The 23,576-nt window shown below is 36.3% G+C and overlaps 1 protein-coding gene across 3 annotated transcripts in view; it reads left to right on the forward strand.

Moving 5' to 3' along the window:
• The window catches only part of ATF7IP2 (activating transcription factor 7 interacting protein 2), a 59,210-nt gene that overhangs the window by 3,215 nt on the left and 32,419 nt on the right, over nucleotides 1-23,576 (forward strand). For 2 of the 3 annotated variants that reach the window (XM_027043270.2, XM_027043271.2), the window contains exons 2-7: nucleotides 9,074-9,139; nucleotides 10,009-10,856; nucleotides 12,107-12,231; nucleotides 16,692-16,826; nucleotides 17,422-17,520; nucleotides 19,373-19,527. In XM_027043270.2, coding sequence (XP_026899071.2) covers nucleotides 10,019-10,856; nucleotides 12,107-12,231; nucleotides 16,692-16,826; nucleotides 17,422-17,520; nucleotides 19,373-19,527 — 1,352 coding nt within the window. In that variant the 5' untranslated portion in view covers nucleotides 9,074-9,139; nucleotides 10,009-10,018. Of the gene's footprint in view, nucleotides 1-9,073; nucleotides 9,140-10,008; nucleotides 10,857-12,106; nucleotides 12,232-16,691; nucleotides 16,827-17,421; nucleotides 17,521-19,372; nucleotides 19,528-23,576 lie in introns of those variants that run through there. The other variant, XM_027043272.2, reaches the window with a different exon arrangement.

Genomic DNA, 23,576 nt, shown 5'->3' on the forward strand with positions numbered 1-23,576 from the left:
ACATTTCATTATGAGCACTTTATAACTGTTTGATTTTAGGGCATTACATTGATGAAAGTTTTTAAAATAAAAGTAAAATTCTGCTAGCACTTAGAAAGTGGCTGGTGCACCTGGTCCATGGACCACGCTTAGAGTAGTAATTAGTTCATGCTCATTATCAGATAATCACCTGTCACAAATTGGTCAAGTTTTGTCAATTTGTTGACCATTGTATAGCCCTGAAGATAACCCTGTCCCTTCATAATTCCTAATCTGATTTGTACTTGTGATACAAGATTTCCTTGACTCTTAAGATCCTAAGATTAAATTCTGGCTCTGAACTATGTTTCCTTGAACAAATTACATAACCTAGCTCAGGTTGGTTGGTTTCTAAGTTTTACTTTTAGTAGACGGAAGGTAAATATTTGGTTCAGTGGATTTAAAAAAAAATACAACTGACATTTATTTACTGTTGATAATGTATTAAGATACTTTTGCAGCAAGAAGCATTGCAAGAGATTTTGTAATGAAAACCAGTCCATCACCAGGAATAGAGAAAATAAATCCGTATGTACTTAACAGCTTCAAACTATATAAAGAAAACCATGATTAAATCAAAAGAAGTGCACAAATCCAGTGTTTTTAATAGCTGGAAGGTTGTGAACAGTACAACTAAGAACATCTGAACTAGTTGGCATTTACGTATAACAACATTGTACTCAACAGTGTTAGAATACAGGTTCTGCTCAAGTATATATGGAGCTTTTGGAAAAATTGACGATGAAGCTAGCCTCAACAAATACCATTTGGAAGATAGTCATTTTGGAAGATATTCTCTGACTCTGGTGCAATTAAACTAACTTTCAACAAAAATATAAATAGGGAATCTGCAATTGCATGGAAATTAATGTTTCGAAATCATCCACAGATCCTAGAAGAAATTCTAATGACAATTGGAAATATTTTGAACCAAATGATAAAATTTAGAGTGGGTTTATCAAAATGTATGGGACTCAACTGAAGCAGAACTAGAGAAAAATTTTATAGCTTTAGATGCAAAAAGTGAAGAGGGGAAAGCAGCTGAAAATGAAAGATCTGAGTTTTTATCTCAAGCTGGAAAAAGAGCAACAAATCAAGCCTGAAGAAAATGGAATTATGCCAACAGGAAATGAACACTACATACAATAGAGGGTCAACAAAGCCAAAATTTAGTGCTTTGTAAGTATTGATTCAATAGATAGATTTCCAGTAAAAATGATGAAGGGGGGAAAAAAACCCACATCACTAATATCAAGGATAAAAAGAGCTTCAGTGAAGCCTGACTGGCTACAAGGGCAAGGAAAGAGCAGTGGCAGCAACAACAGCAGACAGAGGCCCAGTGCTAGACAGCCAAGGACCAGAATGACTTCATCCTGCTGGACCATTGGGCCAGGCTTGCAGGAAAACCAACTTCTAGGGCCCATGGGTGCCAATATCCTCTGACTTCACTCACTGCCCTGACATCTGCCCAGATGAGCTAAGAAGCTAGTGTGGGTGGTAAGACAGCTAGAGACTGAACATGGCCTGAGCCGCTACCCGCTCATCTTAAGAAAGGAAAAGAAAAAAAAAAAAAAAAACTACAAATCTTACGGATGTTACAAATATAATTAGAGAAAATTATGAAGAACTTGATAAATTTGAAATTCTGTTGAAAGGAGAAAAACCACTAAAGTAACAAAAAGATGTAGAAAATATGAATGGTCCTGTGTCTCTTTTTAAAAATTCAATTATAATTGAAAACCTTTATTACTAGGTTAACTCCAAGCCCAGGTGGCATTATGGTAAATTATTTCTAACATTGAAGGAAGAAGTAATAACCATTTGCAAACACAAACTCTTCAGAAAATAGAAAATACTTTCAATTTTCTTGGTGTGAGACCTGTAAAACAAAATGTAAAACGTAGACATAAATCGAATTGTCAATATTAATGTCAGATATTAATGGATTAAACAATTAATGGATTAAACAGATTTTCAGACTGGAGGGAAAACCGCATCCAACTATATGCTGTCTACAGGTGACACTTTAGATTGAAAGCTACAAATCTGTTGAAAATGAAAGGATAGAAAAAGATCTATCATGCAAAGAGCCACCTTAAGAAAGAGTGGTTATACTGATTTCAGACAAAACAGATTTTAGAACAAAAGATGCTACTAGAAGAGAGATGTTTTATAAAAAAAGGACCAGTCCGTCAGGAATGTATAACACTTATATACGTACACCTAATAACAGTACCAAAATCTATGAAGCAGATATTGACAAGAATTGAAGGGAGAAATAGACAATTCAAAAAGAATGGTTGGAGACCAGTACTGCCCTTTCTTAATGTACAGAAAACTAGGCAGGAGACTGTAAGGTTTGAATAACGCTATGAACCAACTAGACCGAAGAGATGTCTTGCGAACACTCAACAAGATAACAGCAGAATACGTTCTTCTCGTGTATGGAGAACATTCTCCAGTGTAGACATACTATGCCATAAAACAAACATCAGCAAATTTAAGAGGATTGAAGTCAATGAAGTAGATTGATAACAGTGGAATAAAATTAGTATTTAATGCCAAGAAGAAACTTGAGCAATTCACAACTATGTGGAAATTAAACACCTCCTACTAAATAACCAGTGGGTAAAAGATGAACTCAAGGAAAAACAGAAAATACTTTGAAATGAATGAAAATGATATGCCAAAACTTTGGAGTGAAATTAAAGCAATCATTAGAAGAAAATTTTGTAGTGATGTATGCCTGTGTTGAAACATACCTCAAGTCAATAACCTAACTTTAATACAAAAACAAGAGCAAACTAAACCTAAGTCAGCAGAATGGAGGAAATAATGAGTGTGGTGGAAATTAATAAAATAAAAAATAGAGAAAATCAAGGAAACCAAAAGTTGTTTTTCCAAAAGATCAAAAAGATTGACAAACTTTTACCTAGACTGACCATGAAAGAGACTCAAATAATTGAAATCAGGAATGAAGGAGGGAGGCTTACTACTGACCTTCCAGAAGTTAAAAAAATAAATAAGAGAATAAACAACTCACTTGTATACCAGTCAATTAAGTAGTTGAAACAGACAAATTGCTAGAGACGCAAATGAACAAACCTGACTCAGGAAGAAATAGAAAACCTGAACAGACCTATAACAAGTAAAGGGATTGAATTAGAAGGCAAAGAACAGCCCGGTCACAAATGGTTTTATTGTTCAGTTCTACAAGACATTTAAAAATACCAATTTTTAGGGGCGCCTGGGTGGCTCAGTCGGTTGGGCGTCCGACTTCGGCTCAGGTCATGATCTCGCGGTCCGTGAGTTCGAGCCCTGCATTGGGCTCTGTGCTGACAGCTCAGAGCCTGGAGCCTGTTTCAGATTCTGTGTCTCTTTCTCTGACCTTCCCCCATTCACGCACTGTCTCTCTCTCTCTCTCAAAAATGAATAAACGTTAAAAAAAAATTTTTTTTTTTAAATACCAATGTTTAATAAATTCTTTTAAGAAATACAAGAGGAAGGAACACTTCCCTAATTCTGGGAGGCCAGTATTCCTCTGATAATAAAATCAGACAAAGACACCACAAGAAAACTATAGAACAATATCTCTTATGAATATAAATGCAGAAATCATCAACAAAACACTAAAAAATTCAGTCCAGCAACACAGAAAAGATTATACACCATGACCAAGTGGGATTTATCCCAGGAATGCAAGGTTGGTTTCACATCCAAAAATACAATAATGTAATGTATCAGTGGAATAGAGACCAAAGCCATATGATTATGTTAATAGATGATGAAACATTCTCTGACAAAATCTGATGCTTCTCTATGACAAAAACACTCAACAAAATAAAGATAGTTGGGAAATTCCTTATCCTGATAAAGGTTATCTATGAAAAATACACAGCTAACATCATACAAAAATGGTTACAGAGTAAAGGTTATCCCCTGAGTCCAAATAAAATGAGGATGTCTGTTCTCATCACTTCTGTTCTACGTTATACTGGAGTTTCTAGTTAGGATAGGCAAGAAAATGAAATAAAAGGCATCATGACTAGGAACGAAGAAATAAAACTACTGACATATGACAGGATCTTATTTGTGGAAAATTCTAAAGAAGCCTCAAAAAAACTAGAGATAAAAACAAGGTCAACAATGTTGCAGGCAAGATCAATATATAATATTCTGTTGAATTTCCATGTACTTGCAACGAACAATACAGAAATGAAATTAAGAAAAATAGTTTCAATTAAATAGCATCAAAAAGAAGTACAAAGCTCTAAAAACTATGAAATGCTTTTGAAAGAAATTAAAGATCTAAAAATGGAAAGACTTCCATGTTCATGGATCAGAATGTTTGGTATAATTGAGGTAGCAATATTCCCTAAACTGATCTATAGGTTGAACACAACCCCTATCAAAATCCAGTAGGCTTCTTTGCAGAAATTGTTAATCTGGTCCTGAAATTCATATACACAGTGAAGGAACTCAGTCCAAACAATCCCCCTGTCCCCACCGCGCCAAAACAAACAAAGTTGAGGACTCACATCCTAAATTTAAAACTGAGCAGAAACCTACAGTAATTGAGACTCTGTGGTACTGGCATAAGGACAGACCTATATGTCAATGGGATAAAATTGAGAACCTTTAAATATGCCTTAACATTGAAATGAATTGGTTTTTGACAAGAGCGCCAAAACAATGGCCTTTTCAAATGGTGCTGGAACAAATGTCCACATGCAAAAGAATAAATGGACCCCCTTGATACTATATATAAATTAAAATGGATTTCAAGAAATAAAGCTATAAAATTTTTAAGCAACAGTAAATAGTCATGACCCTGGATTAAGCAGTGATTCCTTAGATATGACACCAAAAGCACAAGCAACAAATAAAAAACTAAAGTGGACATTATCAAAATTAAAAACTTGAGGTTTTCAAAGCATATCAAGAAATTGAAAAGACACCTACAGAGTGTGAAAAGTTTTCAAATCATATGTGAAAAGATACTGAAATCTAGAATATACAAAGAGCTCTTATAAGTTAATAAGGCAAATAACCCAATTTTAAAGTGGAAAATGAGCTGAATAAACAAGATAAACGTGGCCAGTAAGCAGCATTAGCAACCATCAGGGAAATGAAAATGAGGTATCACATCACCCTCACCAAGATGAGTATACTAGGAAAGAGATCATAGTGAGTGTTGAGGAAGTGATCCTAAAACAAGATCTGTCATTCACTCCTGGTGTAAATGTAAATTTGTCTAGATGCTTTGGAAAACAGCCTTTCTCAGAAGGTTAAATATGAAGTTAGAGTATATTGCAGCAATTCTGATGGGTATATACCCAAGAGAAATGAAAACAAGTCCACGCAAAAACTGACACATGCGTGTTTATAGCAGTTTATTCATAATAGCCGAGTTTGGCTCTGAACCAGAATGTAAAGATCCAAAATTATTCTTGAAAGTATATATAACATAAAAGTAGGGTAAAATCCGGGATGTAAAATTCAAATACTTTTTAAATACTCTCTAGACCCAAAGTTGGGCTCAAACTTCAACCCAGAGATCAAGAGTCACATGCTCTTCCAACTGAGCCAGCCAGGCTCCCCTTGGATATTTGTTTTAATAATGTATATTCAAATAATGTTTCATTTTGTATTTCAGTGGTTACTGAAACATTGGCTGAAATGCTTTGGGAAAACTTTTAAATATACTAAAATCCATGGAATTGGAAAGCATGTGTAGACCTTAAAAAAAGAGCAAAAAATAAAAAGGACATTTTCATAGTGAAGCATAATATAGAGATCACAAATAACAGAAAGGAAAACGTAACAGCAAAAAGCTGTGAAAATCAGAGAGGCATAACACCAATATAAATTAAAGCTTTAATGGCATTTATATTACATGTAATTTGATTAAATTATATTGAAAGATTCATTAGACTAAAATCAGTTTTACAAGAGACATCTAAAATTGATGGGATGAACAACAGTATGTTCAGAAGGAATTGCATCATCAGATAAATAAAAGAGACATTATGTTTTTAAAGTTAAAAATTAACAGGATACTGTCCAACAATTAATTATACACCTGAGGGAAAAACGAATTTAGATTCCTTCCTTCCAGTACATTCTAAAATCAGTTCTAGATGGATTAAAGACTTAAATTACAAAAGACAGGTCTTTAAAACTTGAGGTAATATAGATGACTTCTCTTTTCCATCCTTATGCTGCAGAACAGTACCATGATTCCAATGATGTGTCAAATGTGGTTTATTTGACAGCAAAGGATAGAAGCACAGGATTCAAGGTTGAAGAGTGTCAGGAGCTCTGGTGATGGGAGGGATCCCCCAATTACAATTTGTTAAGTTTTAATCTACCAGTAATAAATTTCACTAAACCTCTACAACATGTAAACTGTAGTTTACCTTTTAGGTAGTTACCAGTACTTAAATTCCCTGAGCCCTTTACTGGCAGTGTTACTTATTTCTCCCTAAGCATACTGATACAGAAGTGATTTGTCTCTCTTTAGTGCCCTAAGTTTTATCAACGAGCAAGTTGCAGTTAATGACCCATTTTCTCATGTTTATAAACTTTAAAAATAATTCTGAGCAAGTATTTCTATTATATACTCACTCAGGTCTGCATTTATATCATATACTTTTATAGTTAACGCAGCCACGCTACAGGTCCATGTCCCGAGATAACCTATTTGGAAGAAGGCTTCTGTACCTCCAGTGGGCCTTATTATTTCATACATTACCATGGGGGTGGGAAAGGATTTCTCAAGGGAGATTAAACTTTGGCCATAAAAGAAAAAAAGAAAGAAATTTGTCAATATAAAAATTAGGAAGATCCAAGATACTTGCAACTCATTCAGCAAATTGTTGACAAAGGATTATTACTCATAATCTATTAAGTTTTCTTAATATGTAAATAAGAAAAGACAACCCAGGGCGCCTGAATGGCTCAGTCGGTTAAGCATCCCGACTCTTAGTTTCTGCTCAGGTAATTATTTCGGAGGAGTTTGAGCCCCAGTTTGGGCTCTGTGGGGACAGCATGGAGCCTGCTTGGAATCCTCTCTCTGCCCCTCCCCCACTCACGCTGTCCCTGTCTCAAAAAATATAAATAAGCTTTAGAAAAAACCCAGTCAAAAAAAAAAAATTAAGATATAACCAGGAATTTTGCAGATAAAGAAAGCTGTATAGCCAATCAACATGAGAAGATGCTAGTAATTAGGGAAATGCAAACAAAGACAGTTGGGATATATATCTATATCCAGGTAGATTGATAAAAATTAAGTCTGGCAATACCAAAGGCTTGAGGGGATGTGGATAGTGGTAACTCTCATATATCGCCCATAGAGATGTAGATTGGTATACCTGCTTTGGAAAATAATTTGTCTATCTTGAAAAGTTGAACATTTGTATATCTTACCTGCTACCCAACAGATGCACTCAAAAAATTTATACAGATATGCCCCCTTGAAACAAGTATTCGTCAGAAAAAGAAAACTGGAAGTGACTCAGATATCTTCATAGAGAAGTAAATAAACAAGTTTTGTTATATTGACGCAATCGGTCATTATAATGCCATTAAAATGTATGAATTATTGCTATATACATTTGTGTGGACGAGTCTGGGATATTCATGAAGGAACAAGTGTTAGAAAACTATAAGTTACTCTAAACGAAATTAAACTATACTATTTACAATGAAACTAACTTACAAAGGGTAATAGAAGTATAAACTCAAAACTTAGGATATAGAATTATCTTAGAATGGGTACCAGGGAGGAGACATGATATAGGGAAACTTAAGTAAATGAAAGTTACTGGTAGCACTTGATTGAATGAGTGGTGTGTGGTTCAAAGGTATTCAGTATTTTTTAAGTAATCCCTGCACCCAGGGTGGGGCTTAAACTCACAACCCTGAGATCAAGAGTCACATGCTCTTCTGACTGAGCCAGCCAGACACCCCAAAAACATTCAGTACTTTCAAATTGTTGTATTTCATAATTAATGGATATTACATGCCTTTTGGATGCATCATATGGAGGGGCATATTTCCCCCAAAGTTTTCAGGGCTTTTCACTATTTTCGGCCTTCTCTAAAGGCCATGAGAAAGGACCATGGCAGTGTATTCACATGGTTGGAAGTTTTTGTAAGATTTTAAAAAATAAGATGCTGTAATCATGTAAGACTACTGTCTCTCTTCATCTTCATTTCCCCTTACCTCTGTGTCACCTGGCAGTAGAACAGCTTCAGGCAGATTGTGATTAAGGATATCCTTAGCGTGGGTTTAATAGAATACATTTGTGGTTCATAGTCACTTTTGAGTGTAGGTAATTATTGCCTGTTGGCCTGATCGTGATGGGAATGTGGTCTTCAGTGCCTGGCACCTGAAATATGTGAGGAGTAAAGAAGCCACAAATTGAAATTTAGGAAGCCAGAAGGTAGTCAGGAAGACTTCCCAGTTACCTCATGTTTAAAAATGTAAGTAGAGGATATAGCTCTCATGGATTTCCAATCAAAAGAACTTCTCTCTTTGTTAAAAAAAAATAATAATAACAGCATGTTCAATTAAAACGTCACCATAGGGGCGCCTGCATGGCTCAATCGGTTAAGTGTCTGACTTCAGCTGAGGTCATGATCTCACAGTTAGTGGGTTCAAGCCCCATGTCGGACTCTATGCTGACAGCTCAGAGCCTGGAGCCTGCTTCAGATTCTGTGTTTCCCTCTCTCTGCCCATCCCCTGCTTGTATTCTCTCTCTAAAGTAAATAAACATTAAAAAAAAAATTAACCATGCTGGAAGAAAGCCTTGGTTTGATCATTCTTTCTATGGGAAATTCTGCAAAAATTATGTTCACTAAGAGGCAGATATTCAGTCATAGAGGCAAAACAGGATCCTATATTGTATCAGGCCCTTGATTAATGAAAGTATGCTATTTTTTCTGGATTTTGTGATGTTTATTTATACATGACAGGTTTTTTTTTTTTTAATTTGAATTTGTTCTGATTTTTTTTTTCTTGCTATTAAATAACTATTCACCTCAACCTTCAGGTCTCACAAATCCTGGAACTGTTCGTGATCATATGAAATAGTGAATAAAAAGGATAAAAGCTTCAGGTAAGAATATAGTTACAAATGACAGAATTACTTAGGTAGTTTTGACTGTATCGTTTGTGCCTTAAAAAGTCTTAGATTCTTTCAGTTTAATAAGTTCTCTATAGTTTGCTAGATAACTGGTCTACCATGCCCGTATATATTATATATATCTATATTCTTTTGCTTTTATTATGACTTTGATTGTCACTTGGCAGAGTTCTTTCCTTTAAGCCATTTACCTACCTGCAGTTTAGATCAGACTTGATATAGATACTGAGAAACACGAAGATATTTTTCTCTCTTATGGAGATTTTTCTTAAATTATGAGAAATTATTATTACAAAACCTAAATTGGCTTTCTTGTTTGAACTGGCATCACGTTGTGTATCTTTAGCATTTATTTTATACTCCTACTGGGAATTACTCCTGCAGTACCATTTATTTTGGAAATTTGAACATTAGGAAGGCTTTAAGAAGGTGCCATTATGTGGAGAAAATCCAAAATTCTTTGCAAAACATTGAGTTTTGTTTTTATGAAGAATGCAGTTCAGTCTTTAGATTATGTAAAGTATGGCCTGTTTGGATTGTTGACACCAGACTTTAATGGTTACAGCAGTGAGGTAATACCACAAAAAGTGGCCGGATAAAATTATCAGACTTAGTATCAAGTAGAGGCTTACTGGCAATATGAAGTCTGGGTTTTACATAGTTTAGATTTATAGACTAAAATTAAAATTACTTGTACATTTTAATGACAGATGGAAATGGATGTAATTTTCAAGAAAATTACCTGACTTTCAGAGATAGTCTGACCCTAATTTTAGTACTGCAAATAAATAAGCTTTTGTCTATTAGAGAGAAGTACTTAAATATGGTATTTTAAATTCTAGGATATAAAAGATGGTAAGTCCAGATAGAAGTACACGGAAGATACTAAAAGCCAAAAAAACAATGCCTGCAAGTTGCCGGAAGCAAGTAGAAATCCTGAATAAGTCAAAGAATGTCGAAGCACTGAAAACAGCAAGTGGGAATAATATGTCAAGTGGTAATCAGAATTCAAATACCAGTGTCGTAAGGAGCATATATGGACAGTCTGAAAATGCTGCTTCCTTGCTGGACTCTAATAAAAATTCAGTATGCTCGGTGAAAAGTAAAGTTTTGTCTCAGAATGTAATGAAACCATTAGAAACTGTTGATTCAGAAACAAGATCAGAATACACTCAAGAACAAGTTGTGTGCCCTTCCCAAAAGCCAAGTAAAACAATAGAATCTTCTGGGAAACCCTTTACACAAGAGACAAAAGATTCACAAAACACTTCTAAAAATCATTTTGAATGTCAGACAGAGGTAACAAGGTCCTATTTTGAACAACGTGAAGAGGATTGTGATCTGAAATCCATTTGTTGTCCGTCCAGTTTATGCAGTGGTATGGTTCCAATACCAAAATCTACAGTAAACACCTTGGATGATAAGAGAATCGACAAGATCGTTTCCCATTTAGAAACGAACTCCATTTCCGAGTCACATGATAAAAGACAAAGTGACATTTTAAGTTCAGATACCCATTTTGTGCCTTTTGATAAAATACCTAAGTTGGTGAATTCAGTCATCTCCAGTAACTGTCCTGCTGACATCTTGAAAAGTGAAGAATCCTGTAGAACCAGTCATTCCAGCATTTCAAATTGTGACAATGTAGACTCAACGTGGCCATCAGCACTCGACACAGATAGTAATAACAGTAAGTGCATACTTAAGCATCTTTTGGAGAAATGAGTCATTTTCCTTTTGGGGGATTTTTTTAGCTTCAGATGTAGAAACAGTAGACTACATATAGTCAAGAGAAAGAGTAAATAATGATAATAATTGTTTTAGAGTATCTTGTTTCTGAACCATTTAGGGTGAGGAGGGGGAAATAGTATTATCCATACCCAAAGGAAAATAAATTCTGGCAAAGAAGGAATCAGTAGCTTTCCCTTAAGAGTACAAAGAAATCAAAAGGTGGTTTAAGGCAGTTGTTTGGTTTATTTCATCTACATCTCTTTTTTCTTTTTTAATTTTTTTTAATGTTTATTTATTTTTGAGAGACAGCACGAGTGGGGTAGGGGCAGAGGGAGAAAGAAAGACACAGAATCCGAAGCAGGCTCCAGGCTCCGAGTTGTCAGCACAGAGCCCAACGTGGGGCTTGAACTCATGAACTGTGAGATCATGACCTGAGTCGAAGTTGGATGCTCATTTGACTGAGCCACCCAGGCACCCCTACATCTTTTCTTATTTTGAAGATTTATTTATTAGGTTAATAAGGAGTCTAGTTGAAAGAGTGTGTTTTTTTAATCATTGGTGAACTCATTTCTTTCCATAGAATTGACCTGGAAATCATATGCCAAGTATAAGCTGATAGGTAATAAGGGTATATACACATGAGCATATACATGTGTGTGCATAGAGTGACAGAGAAACGTCAGATAATTAACCAGTGATGTTCTAGAGCTACCAAATCAAATAGCAAAAGTAAATTTCGTTAGAAGTAGAATGTTTTTGTAGGTTAGTGAAATATAAGAAAAAACCGATTTCGCAGGAGAAATTTTGTGTTCTTGCCTAGGCTTCGTAGTGATGATTAAACAAGATGGATTTAAAATTAAAAATAATAATAGTATCACATATTAAAATAGGTCAGACTGCCTAAGTAACTTTATAAAAATACTGTAAGACCACTTAAGTAACTAGAGGATTAAATGCTATAATTCAGTTTTTGTTGGTGTTAAATAGGCACTAAATAAGGTTGAAGGGAAAGTGCATCTGAGACCATAACCCTACGTAAAAACCTAAGACAATCATTTTTTGGGGGGGATTAGTTTGTCGGAAGTTTTTATACAATTACATTTGCTAAAAAATGCTGCCTTGGTCACATTTTGGTCACTAGATTAGAGAATTCCCCTGTTTCTTTCCTTAGAAGGAATGTTTTTACCTCTGATCTTTCCATTCCCCAAGGCCATAATCAAAAGAAGAGGATGTTTTCAGAAAAACAAGAACATGTTAAGCGCATGAAAACTTCAGAGCAAATTGATGAAAATATTTGTGTAGCTCTGGAAAAGCAAACAGCATTGCTGGAACAGGTAAAATATCAGGGCATATATATTTGCTTCAGAAACTTCTGATTAATAAAAAATGGTAAAAGTTACTTGATCTCCACAATGATGTATAGTACAGGTGACTTTCACTATGGTGCAAAGGTGGTATGTGAAAACGGAATCAACAGATGGAGGTATCAGGGAAAAGATCATTGTTTCCTTTACCATCTCTAATTGAACATAGCCCTATGCAGAGCAACCTGGAGAATCACATGGAGGTAGAGTGCTGTAGTAGAAAGAGAATGGCCTTTTTAGTCATATTGCATTTAAATTTCCTTGAAAGACACTGCATGACCTTAAGCTTTGCTGGATCTCTTTTGTCCTGGTCATGGGGTTCTCTGATCTGCAGCTACAGCTGTTGGTATACCTTGTCACAATTGACCACTTCATAGCTCTGACAGCCCAGAAGTCTCCATCATAAACTCCAGTTGCATTCAGTTTTACTTGCCCTGATTTCCAGGTTTACACAGAAATGTTGCATTGTCTGACCATTTGCTGTATAGCATCATCAAGTGCACGCTTTGCTTTCATTTTTGCCCCATTTTATTTCATTGTACTACAGTTTCCTACGTCTGATCAACTCTGAGTTTAAGTGTAATGAGCTTTAATTTTAATAAAAAAGGTCCTCATTACAGGACCTATTATAACAATCATATTTTACTGTTTTGCTACCACTGGAATTGTTCACCCAAAAGTCATTATATGGTAGATTAATGTCTGTCAACTATAATGGACCACAAAGCCCCAAGCCAAACTATCCTGCTGTTTCAGGAACAAAAGCACTACTGTTTTCTAAAAGAGACCATTACAGTTATATGGTTATGTATTATATGAATATATATTCACATAATAAATAAATGGAAACCTTATTGAAAGACTCATGCAGAACCAGCATGAAAGCCAATCAGCAGTTTTTCCTTTTCCTCCTAGTCTTTTCTTCCAGGAAGACCAAAGGAAACTCTTAATATGTACATAACTCTATTATTTGCAGGAGGGGGGTAGCAAAAATATGGTAAGCATAGATCTAGCTTACGAAAAAGGTTGTGGATTCCAGCTGTGTCTTACTTTGGTGATTAGTAGCTGAATTTAGAAAGAAGTTCTTTTTTTTTTTTTTAAATGGGTTTTTTTTGTTTTTGTTTTTTTTTGAGAGAGAGTGTAGGAGGGGCAGAGAGACAGGCAGACACAGAATCCGAAGCAGGCTCCAGACCCTAAGCTGTCAGCACAGAGCCTGACACGGGGTTCGAACTCAAGAGGTGTGAGAACGTGACCTCAGCCGAAGTCGTACACTCAACTGACTGAGCCACCCAGGTGCCCCTAGAAATAAGTTCTGATAGGGACATATAAAGACAAAAGTTAATCTTTGTATCATTTTGGTTTCGCTGGCAGGGGAAGATTACAATTTTCATTCATTATTGTTATCTGTCTCACAAAATACTTGGTCTGAGTTGACACAGAAAATGGTCCTTCCAAGTGAGGTTTAAGGAATGCAGTCTATTTTGTTTTGTCAGCCCCCCCGCCAAAAGTTTTCTTGCACATTCTTCGGAAATATCTTGGGTTTCAACTAATTACTATCTTTTTACCTATCTCTAAACAGCTAGCTTTCCATCCCTTGATATTTTAATTCCTGTTCAAACAGTTAACTCTCTAAACCATACCTATTTATTTTTCTTGTTTGATTCCCAGTAGAATAGGTCCTACCATTCTGACATCGTTCTTCCCTGAGAGAGTCCCAGAGCTGTTGACTCTTCTCTCTTGAGATTCTGTAAGGATCTTGGCCTCACTGATTTCAATTAAATTATTGAAGTGGAGGGGTTTTTCTTCTAAAGTCCAAGTTATTCATCTACCCATAGATAAGTGGAGTTCCTCATCCTAGGAAGTTGGGGCAGATTGGAAATGCATAATTGCCAGTCTTTCTCCAAGCTCTAGGCTACTTTGCCATCTGCAAATTGTACCTAGGATTTGCATCTGATGCCATAATTTTGGACACATTACCATCAGCACAAGACATTTATGAGGTATTTGGTGGAGGTTATTACATCTTCCTTGTTCTTCAGGAACATCACCACTAAATGAGAACAAATGTCCGCTCTAACCAAGAGTAATCACCCGTAGGTGGGCAGTTAGTCCTTTTAAATAACCAAGTTTTAAGAGTAGGCCTCCATCTGAATCACCAGGAATACTTGCTTGGTTAAATTGTGGTTTTTACTGGGCTCACTAATAGTTGAAGACTGTTGTTTGAGGCTCCTTTTTTCTCACACTTACCTGAGAATTACTCGTGGTGCCTGTTAATTATACAGCTTTCCAGGCCTTTTTCCAGGAAGTTCTGGTTGGTGAATTCAGGGTAGGGCCTAGGAATCTGTGATGTTAACAAATGTCCCATAATGGTTCTTCGTCACCAGGGAAGGTTCACAAATACTGTGTGGCCTCCACTTGTTAGCAAAACGCTATTTCCATATTCAAAACATTTAGATAGTTTCTCCAAGATTCATCTCAGTATGAGCTTTACATATTGACCCCAGCCATTGAACTGGCAAGTATGCAGTAACCCATAAAAACCACACATGGGTAACAGGTAACACCCGACAGTAAAAAATAGCATGTTTTTCTGAGCACTTATTTATATAATATACTTATTTTGAGCACTTACTAGTTTAATCAAATACTTAAAAGTTTGAAAGTGAGAGGCGCCTGGGTGGCGCAGTCGGTTGAGCGTCCGACTTCAGCCAGGTCACGATCTCGCGGTCTGTGAGTTCGAGCCCTGCGTCGGGCTGTGGGCTGATGGCTCAGAGCCTGGAGCCTGTTTCCGATTCTGTGTCTCCCTCTCTCTCTGCCCCTCCCCCATTCATGCTCTGTCTCTCTCTGTCCCAAAAATAAATAAACGTTGAAAAAAAAAATTAAAAAAAAAAAGTTTGAAAGTGAAAATGACAGTCGTGCCTAATATTGAGAAAACCACTGAAGAAATGTTAAGCATTACAGAAAAAATCAAGTAGATGATAATGTTGAAGAGTAAGAACAGTTGGAAATGTGAAGGAAAAACCTTAGGAATAATCAAATAAAATTGCTGAATATGAGAAATCATCCAGGTGATACCAGTATAAAAGAGTTAACATAGAAGCTTTGTGTTCTAATTTCAGACACCAAGAAACAAGAATTTATGGGGAAAAATACAAATATTACCGATAAATACCTTAAGTGTATCATGACAGGTTTTGTTATTAAGAGAGACTACTTACTGTGTTAGGAAAGTGGCTTACAGGAGGTTACAGGTTCAAAAAGGTACAGTGGATGTTTCTGAATATATGGCTCGACAGAGCTTTTCATAGCCCTGGGCATTGAGATTAATTATACTCCCTGAAAATAAGCCAGTCTGTTTTCTAAAAAACAGCCAGACAATGAAATGCATTAATGTTTCGTGTGATAGCTACTACAGACTGTTAGGATAGCATGTTTTATGCCAAACAGCATTAGTCACTACCTAATTGTTCCTGGCCTCTTTCAATTTTAACAATAGGAAAGTCACCCCCTAAAAAAACCTATGCAAGTAAAATGGATTATGTTGCATATTTATTTCCTTTATGCCAATTCACTATTTTCTATTTTATGGAGCTCTTTCACATATTAACCTTTCGTATTATAAAAATCCTATGAGGATCATTTGTTCAGCATTGTATTGTCTACCCCTATGTGGACAAAGAAAATGAAGCCGAGAGATATTGTGACTTCCCAAAGGTCATGTAGCTTGTTAATGACTGGGCCAACGCTCAGACTTCCATAATTTGCTTCAGATTTACTACAGACCAACCAACCATGTTCATTGGGCTCTGGTTTTCAGATAGGTAGAGATCCTTTTTATGGAATACAGGTTTCAGTTATGCTTATTAAAAAATATAAATGGGGGGGGCGCCTGGGTGGCTCAGTCGGTTAAGCATCCGACTTCGGCTCAGGTCACAATCTTCATGGGTTCGAGCCCCACGTCAGGCTGTGGGCTGACAGCTCGGAGCCTGGAGCCCGCCTGGGATTCTGTGTCTCCCTCTCTCTCGCCCCTCCCCTGCTCACGCTCTCTTGCTCTGTCAAAAATGAATAAACATTAAAAAAAATAAAAAATATATATATAAATGGGATATAGGCTTTTACCTTTCCTTTAATATATATTATGGAATTCAGCTGAAACTACAGGAAACTAAAATTAGCACTGGGAGACGACATTTAATTTTTTCTAACATCTCCATAGATGGTGTGTCTTGCTGAATTTGATATTCGAACTTCTATAAAACTTATGCATACAGTCATATGCATAGAAACATAAAAATATGAAAAAAAAGTATATTTTATTGGTTACAGTAAATCCAAAAAAGAGCAAAGATCTTTTGAAGGGGTAGAAAATAAAATTGTTTTTCAACTTGAAACATGGGGTGTTTGGGTTTTTTTTTTTTTTTTAATTCTAGGTCAAACATTTGATTCGACAGGAGATCTATAGTGTAAATTACAAACTATTTGATAACAAACTGAAAGAACTGACCGAACGCATTGGGAGGACACAGTGCAGGAATAAACATGAAGCAGTAGCTGATGAACTCTTCGTAAGTTTCTAATTTCATCTGATTTAATTTGGAAGTGGAATGTAGTGATATTTTACCTGTTAGGAAACGGAAACAATAAAGCAGACCCAAGTCTGATCCTTGACCACAAGCATTATGTACAATACCAGAGGCGATAGAATCTATTAGCAATAGTGGCCCTTGTGAGATACTTTTAGAAATATTCTTCTGTGCTATTCTGTTGTCAGTAATTCTGTGTCGATTGACCTAATACATAGGCAGTTGTTTTTTTTTTAATTCAAAACATATTCTGTATTAGAGCTCCTACAGCCTGTTTCAAACTGTCTCGGGGGTTTTGTTTGGTTCTACTTTTCTAAGGTTACTTGCTGATTGGTGTTTGTACCGACATTAGTGTTACTGTGGCTCAGTTAGAAGTTTGGGGTTTTTATCTTCCATTCTTAAATGGTATATCAACATCAAACATGATTTAAATCTTTGCTTATATAAGAATTTCTCATTTACTTGGGTGGCTACCTAAGTGTTAGAAGACTACTTTGGCAAATACATAGTTTTCCCTTCATCTCTATATATTATTTAGTACTCTGGTTTCATATTTGTTTTTCTCTTTCTCTTCTAGGCGAAAATATCCAAACTTCAAAGACGCATTAAAACAGTATTGCAAACTCAAAAGAATTGCTTGGAACCAAATGTATTAACCAATAACACGGCCTGTAAGGTTGGTATAAACATATAGGAGTTTTAATTACCTCACTGACCCACATTACAGGTAGTTGGATTTTAAGAAAGGAAATGTCGGCTTTAAAGACAATACATTTGTTTTTGGAATGTTCTTATGATGCTGTCTCTGGAGAAGATAGTCTGCAGAGTATCCTCCAAATGCCACTTATATTTCTTTCATCAAGTGAGTGGAGAGGTAAAAAATACAGGAAAATAAAGTGAGTAGAGAGGTGATTTGTGATTACCTAGACTGCTCCCATCCCCACCATTTTCTCAGGATAAAGAATTTAAAACACACACTACAGCAAAGTTGAAAAAATGTAACAGTGAACACTTGTATACACGGCATCTAAATTCTACCTTTACTATTTTTATGTGTTGATTTTTGTCATATATCTGTCAATCCATTCATCTCCTAAGCCATCTTTATATTTGGTGCATTCTTAAATACTAACGTGTTTTGTAGCAGAATGTATTTCCAAAATATTTCAGCAAGGGTATCATTGGAGTTTGGCATCTGTTTATATTTTTTATATAAAATTTGAATCTAATCTTCAATGTACGTTCACTGAGTTTTTTCCTTGTAGTGTCTTTATTTTCTTTGGTATCGTATTTATGGTAGCTAGCCTCAGTAAATGAATTGGGAAGCATTCCTACCCCTGTTCCCTGGAAGTTTGTGGTAAAATTTTTGTTACTGCCTTAAATGTTTGATAGAATCCATCTCTGAAGACTCTCTGGGTGAGAGCTTTTTTTATAGAGAGACTTATTCTCGAAATGCAACTCTTTAATAGGTATGAGGCAATTCACATTTTTCTCTTTGATCTCGTGTCAGTTTTGTAAGTTACCTTCACAAGGAATGTGACCATTTTATCTAAGTTGTTGAATGTGTTGACAAATGATTGACAAAATTTTCTTGTCCTTTTTTTTTAAATATTTTTTTATGTTTATTTCTTTTTGAGAGAGAGAGAGATAGAGCATGAGCAGGGAAGGGGCAGAGAGAGAGGGAAACACAGAACCCGAAGCAGGCTCCAGGCCCTGAGCTGTCAGCACAGAGGCTGACATGGGGCTTGAACCCACAAAACAGTGAGATCATGCCCTGAGCCGAAATCAGGAGTCTGATGCTTAACCCACTGACCCACCCAGGGGCCCCAACTAACACAGATATTTTAAGTACTGCAAGTTCTCAGGGCACCTGGCTAGCTCAGTCGACTTAAGTGTCCAACTCCAGCTCAGGTCATGATCTCACGGCTTGTGAGTTTGAGCCCCACATCAGACTCTGCGCTGTCAGCAAGTTCTCTCTCTCTCTGTCCCTCTCTCTCCCCCACCCTCAAAATAAATAAACTTAAAAAAAAAATACTGTAAGTTCTCAACCAAAGCATGTACTAAGTACTTCAGCTTCCAAGTTTTAAACAAAACTCACCAACTGGAAGAACAAGTTGGAAATTTGATTTATTTCTGGTTTTCACTTATTATTAGAAGTATAATGAAAGTAAAAATTTGCTTATTAAAGTTTAATGTTTCTGAGTTCCTATAACATAGTCTGATAGGAATAAAATGTTGTATAAGTACTTAGGTATTTATCTTTCTTTTCCACGCAAGCTAACAAGTTCATTTGTTACTATCATTTTTATTTCCTAGAAGTATTTTTAAAGTTCATTTTGGCAGAGAAACTGCAATCATGGTCATTAGCCATCGAAATACGTATAACTTAACATATGTTTTGTCATATGTATTCGGGAATATCTTGAGAACATTTTCCAGGTGAAAGTTTACCTAGTAGTTGTGTGTGGAAGAATACAAGTGGTAACACTCCACTCCCTTTCAGTGCTTTCCCCTCACCCAATTAACAGGTTACAAATTCAGAGACGAATTTGGATAAGAGCCCAGAGTCAGTCAGTAGTCCAGATAAAAGAAAGACTTCGGTGAACTCTGAATCTGCTAACCCTTCACAAAATGCGAGTGAAAAGATTAATTTATCAAGGAAACATGATGCTGTTTCTGAAAGGTAGGCGTTTCTATAAAAATGCATACTTAACTAAGTAGATGCTTGTAAACCTATGTTTCTCAAGCGTAAAACAGCTTAAATGTTCACATTCATTCTTGTCTGTTGTGAAGGAATGGAATTGGTTATCCAGGACTTTTATCATTGTTGTTTTACCTGGTGGTTTTTACTAAATATGGGCACCTGCATGGCTCAGTCGGTAGAACATGTGACTTTTGATCGCTGGGTAGTGGGTTCAAGCTCCACATTGGGAGTAGGGTTTACTTAAAAAGAAAAACAATACTAAGTCAAGTTTAGAATTGACTAGGGGATTGGGTTTTCCATTATGCTGTGTTCCAGCTTTGGTATGGGGACCAGAGTGGTCACTTGATCACTCCTGTGGTTTTTGTTCTACACACGGAAAAGTCAAGGTCCTGTGAAACAGTGGCTTACAAAAATTACAGAGAAGACTAAGGCTAGGAAAGTAAGAGTGGAGAAGAAGTGCCTGAAATTATTAGTTTCGTAGAGGTTGAAAGCAGTGTCATGGCAACTTCAAATTAGAGTGAACAGACTAACTTCCTTGTCTAAAAAAACATCCAAGGGGAGCCTGGGTGGCTCAGTCAGTTAAGCATCTGACTTCAGCTCAGGTCATGATCTCACAGTTCATGAGTTCGAGCCCCGCATTGAGCTCTGTACTGACAGCTCAGAGCCTGGATCCTGCTTTGGATTCCGTGTCTCTCTCTCTCTCTCTGTCTCTGTCTCTCTCTCTCTGCCCTGCTCATGCTCTGTCTCTATCTCTCAAAAATGAATAAACTTAAAAAAAAAAAAGCATCCAAGACCTGGAACCCCTGATCTAGTCTAAAAGATTTGGGGCTGGTAGGGAAGAAATCGTTAGGTTTAACAAAGAAACACGATTACTGATTCCAGCCTAGATAGATGATGGGGGGAGGGGCATTTTAGTGAATTCTTTTCTTTGGTGATTTTGAACAGTTTTGGAGCTTTATAATACTATTTATTTATTCTTAACATTAACTCCTTAAAATGTCCTCAGGTTTTACTTTTATATGTTAAATTATACTCCAGCTTTTAAAAAGAGAAAAATATATAACCAAAAATAAATAAAGGATGGCCATTATTTGAAGAACAATACCCTTTGTCCAGAGAACTGCACATACCCAAGGAGGCAGCAAAAGAAGGAGACGCATCCCAAATCTACACCATCTGCAGTAGATTCTTGGTATTTGGGAATTTACATGCAGTTTTGACTCCTCGGAAGAAACCCTAACATTCCTAATATTCCTAATATTCATTTTAGTTTTGAGCCAGGAAGCTGCTATGAAGAAAGCATTTATTTAGTTTATGAAGGCAGGAGTCCCATTTCTTTTTTTTTTTTTTAACCTTTTTTTTTTATTTATTTTTGAGACAGGGAGAGACAGAGCATGAACAGGGGAGGGTCAGAGAGAGGGAGACACAGAATCTGAAACAGGCTCCAGGCGCTGAGCTGTCAGCACAGATCCCGTCGCGGGGCTCGAACTCACGGACCGCGAGATCATGACCTGAGCCGAAGTCGGCCGCTTAACCGACTGAGCCACCCAGGCGCCCCAGGAGTCCCATTTCATCGAGTCTTTGTTGTTACCACTTCTTTTTTTCTTTTCAATTTTTTAAAAATTATTTTGAGAGAGAGAGTGTGAGCAGGGTAGGGGCAGAGAGAGAGAGAGCAAGAGAGAGGATCCTAAGCAGGCTCTGCACAGTCAGTGCACAGAGCCGCACACGGGCTAGAACTCTCGAAACTGCCAGATCATGACCTGAGCCGACATCGGCCGCTTAATCGACTGAGCCACCCAGGCGTCCCTGTTGTTACTACCTCTTAATGTGTGTGCTGAAACTCATCAAGTGACTAAAAAGAAAAATAAAATGCTAGTGACAGAAGTTGAAAAGTGAAGACCCCATGAAAATAGCATTTTGTAGACCAATATGGCACATTTGTTTGTGGCTTTATCTGATAAGAACAATCTACCTTATGCTCTGTCATGAAGAATCTGCCATTTATGGAACTTGTCCTAGGCAGCCACGATAACAAGTGTGTATAACTTGACCTGGATGGATGGATTCAGTGGTGAGTTTTAAAAACACCGAAGAAAGAAACAACACCGGTGTTAAACTCTTCCAAAGAATAAAAAAAGAGGAAATACTTGAGTTTATTTTGTGAGACTAGATACTACAATCTAGCACAATTCTGATACAAAGTCAATTTTAACATTTTACAGAAATGGAAACCTACAGTCCACTTTTACCCACAAAACAGACACAGATATTCTAAACAAGACACTAGTAAGCCGAGTCCAATAATCTGTAAAAGTTGAGTTTGTCACAGCAATGCTGCCAGGTTGGTTCAACAATAAAAAAAATCAGCAAATGTAATTTGCCAGGACAAGAATCATTGTTAACTCACAATAGAGGTCGGATTTGACAAAATACCTGTTGATGATTAAAAACCAAATTCCTGGCAAACTTGGAATAGGGAGGTAACATCCTTAATCTGATAAAGAATATCTACAAAAACCCTAAAACAGATCTGATGGTGAAATATTGGAAGTATTTCCTTTAAGATATAAAATAGAAGGATGCCTGCGGTCATCACTTTAACCTTCTACTGGATCTCTTGGCTAATGGAAGAAAAAGAAGTCAAAATATAGAGGGTTTAAAAAGAAGGAAGAAATATTATTGCTATCCTTGGATGATTAGGGTAGGATTATAATGTAGGAAATGTAACATAACTTACAGATACATTATTAGGATTACTAAGAGGTTAGCAACATTGCCAATCTCAAATGTGTAAGAAATCAGTTATATTCCTGTATACCTGATACAAACAATTAGGGAATTATAAGATTTTTTTTAAAGATACCACACCAATACAGTAGCACCAAATACAGCCATTAGCTAAGCTAGGAATACATTCAATAAGACATGTAATAACTGAAGAAAATGAACAAAACTTCCAGAGATTTTAAGAAAAATTCACTGGAGAAATGTACTATGTTTATGGGTTGCCCAATGCAGTATTTATAGAATGTTCTCACTTTTGTTCAAATTAATTTATGGAGTGCAATTCCAATCAGTTCCCCAGTGTGTAATTTTGTGGAACTTGACAAGATGATTTGATTTCTAAAATGTGTGCGTAAATGTAGTAGATTAAGAAACCCAAGATGTCCATCAACTAGAGAAACACAAAGGAAGGAGTTTGCCATCAGATGTCAGGACACTACTAAACTGCAATAATGAGGATAATGTGATACAAGTGATAGACAAATGGAGAATCCGGAAACCTATGTATATGTGTGTGTGTGTGTGTGTGTGTGTGTGTGTGTACACACACACACACACGTGATCATTGATGGAGAATGTATGGCACATCATCTGGGACATGAGGGACTTAGTAAATAGTGCAGATACTTTGCTACTCTTGTTGAGGGAAATATGAAAGAAACTGGATCCCTATATCAGGCTATACATAAAAATCATCCTCATGTGGATTAGGAACTAAATAACGAAAGGAGAATTATAAAGCTTTTAGAAGGTAATATAGAATGTCTCCATGAACTTCAGATAAGGAAAGATTTCTTAAGACACAAATACCTTTGCAATAAGCGAAAAAATTGATTACATTAAATCTTTTTTTTTTTGGATTTACCACATTCAAATTGGAAACTTCTTCTCTCAAGGCACTATAATTTTAGTGAGAAGACAAGCCATCAAGGTGAAGAAGACATATGCAGCACATAGAACCTATTGAGGACTAGTACCCAGAGTATATATATAAAAGAGTTTCAGTGAGTAAAAGCCAGATAATACAAAAGGAAAATGGGCAAAAGACTTGTATGTGTATTTCACAAAAGAGGAATTCCAAATGACCAATAAACATATGAAAAGGTGCTCATTTTCATTAGTAATCAGGGAAATGCAAATTAAAGCCACAATGAGCTGTCATTTCATATCAGGTAAGGAAAAGTAAAACATTGAAAAATCCAACAACACCAGATGTATTGGAGAGGCTTTGAAATAAAGGGAAC

This window comes from Acinonyx jubatus, chromosome E3 (assembly GCF_027475565.1).
Source record: "Acinonyx jubatus isolate Ajub_Pintada_27869175 chromosome E3, VMU_Ajub_asm_v1.0, whole genome shotgun sequence".
Taxonomy (NCBI): domain Eukaryota; kingdom Metazoa; phylum Chordata; class Mammalia; order Carnivora; family Felidae; genus Acinonyx; species Acinonyx jubatus.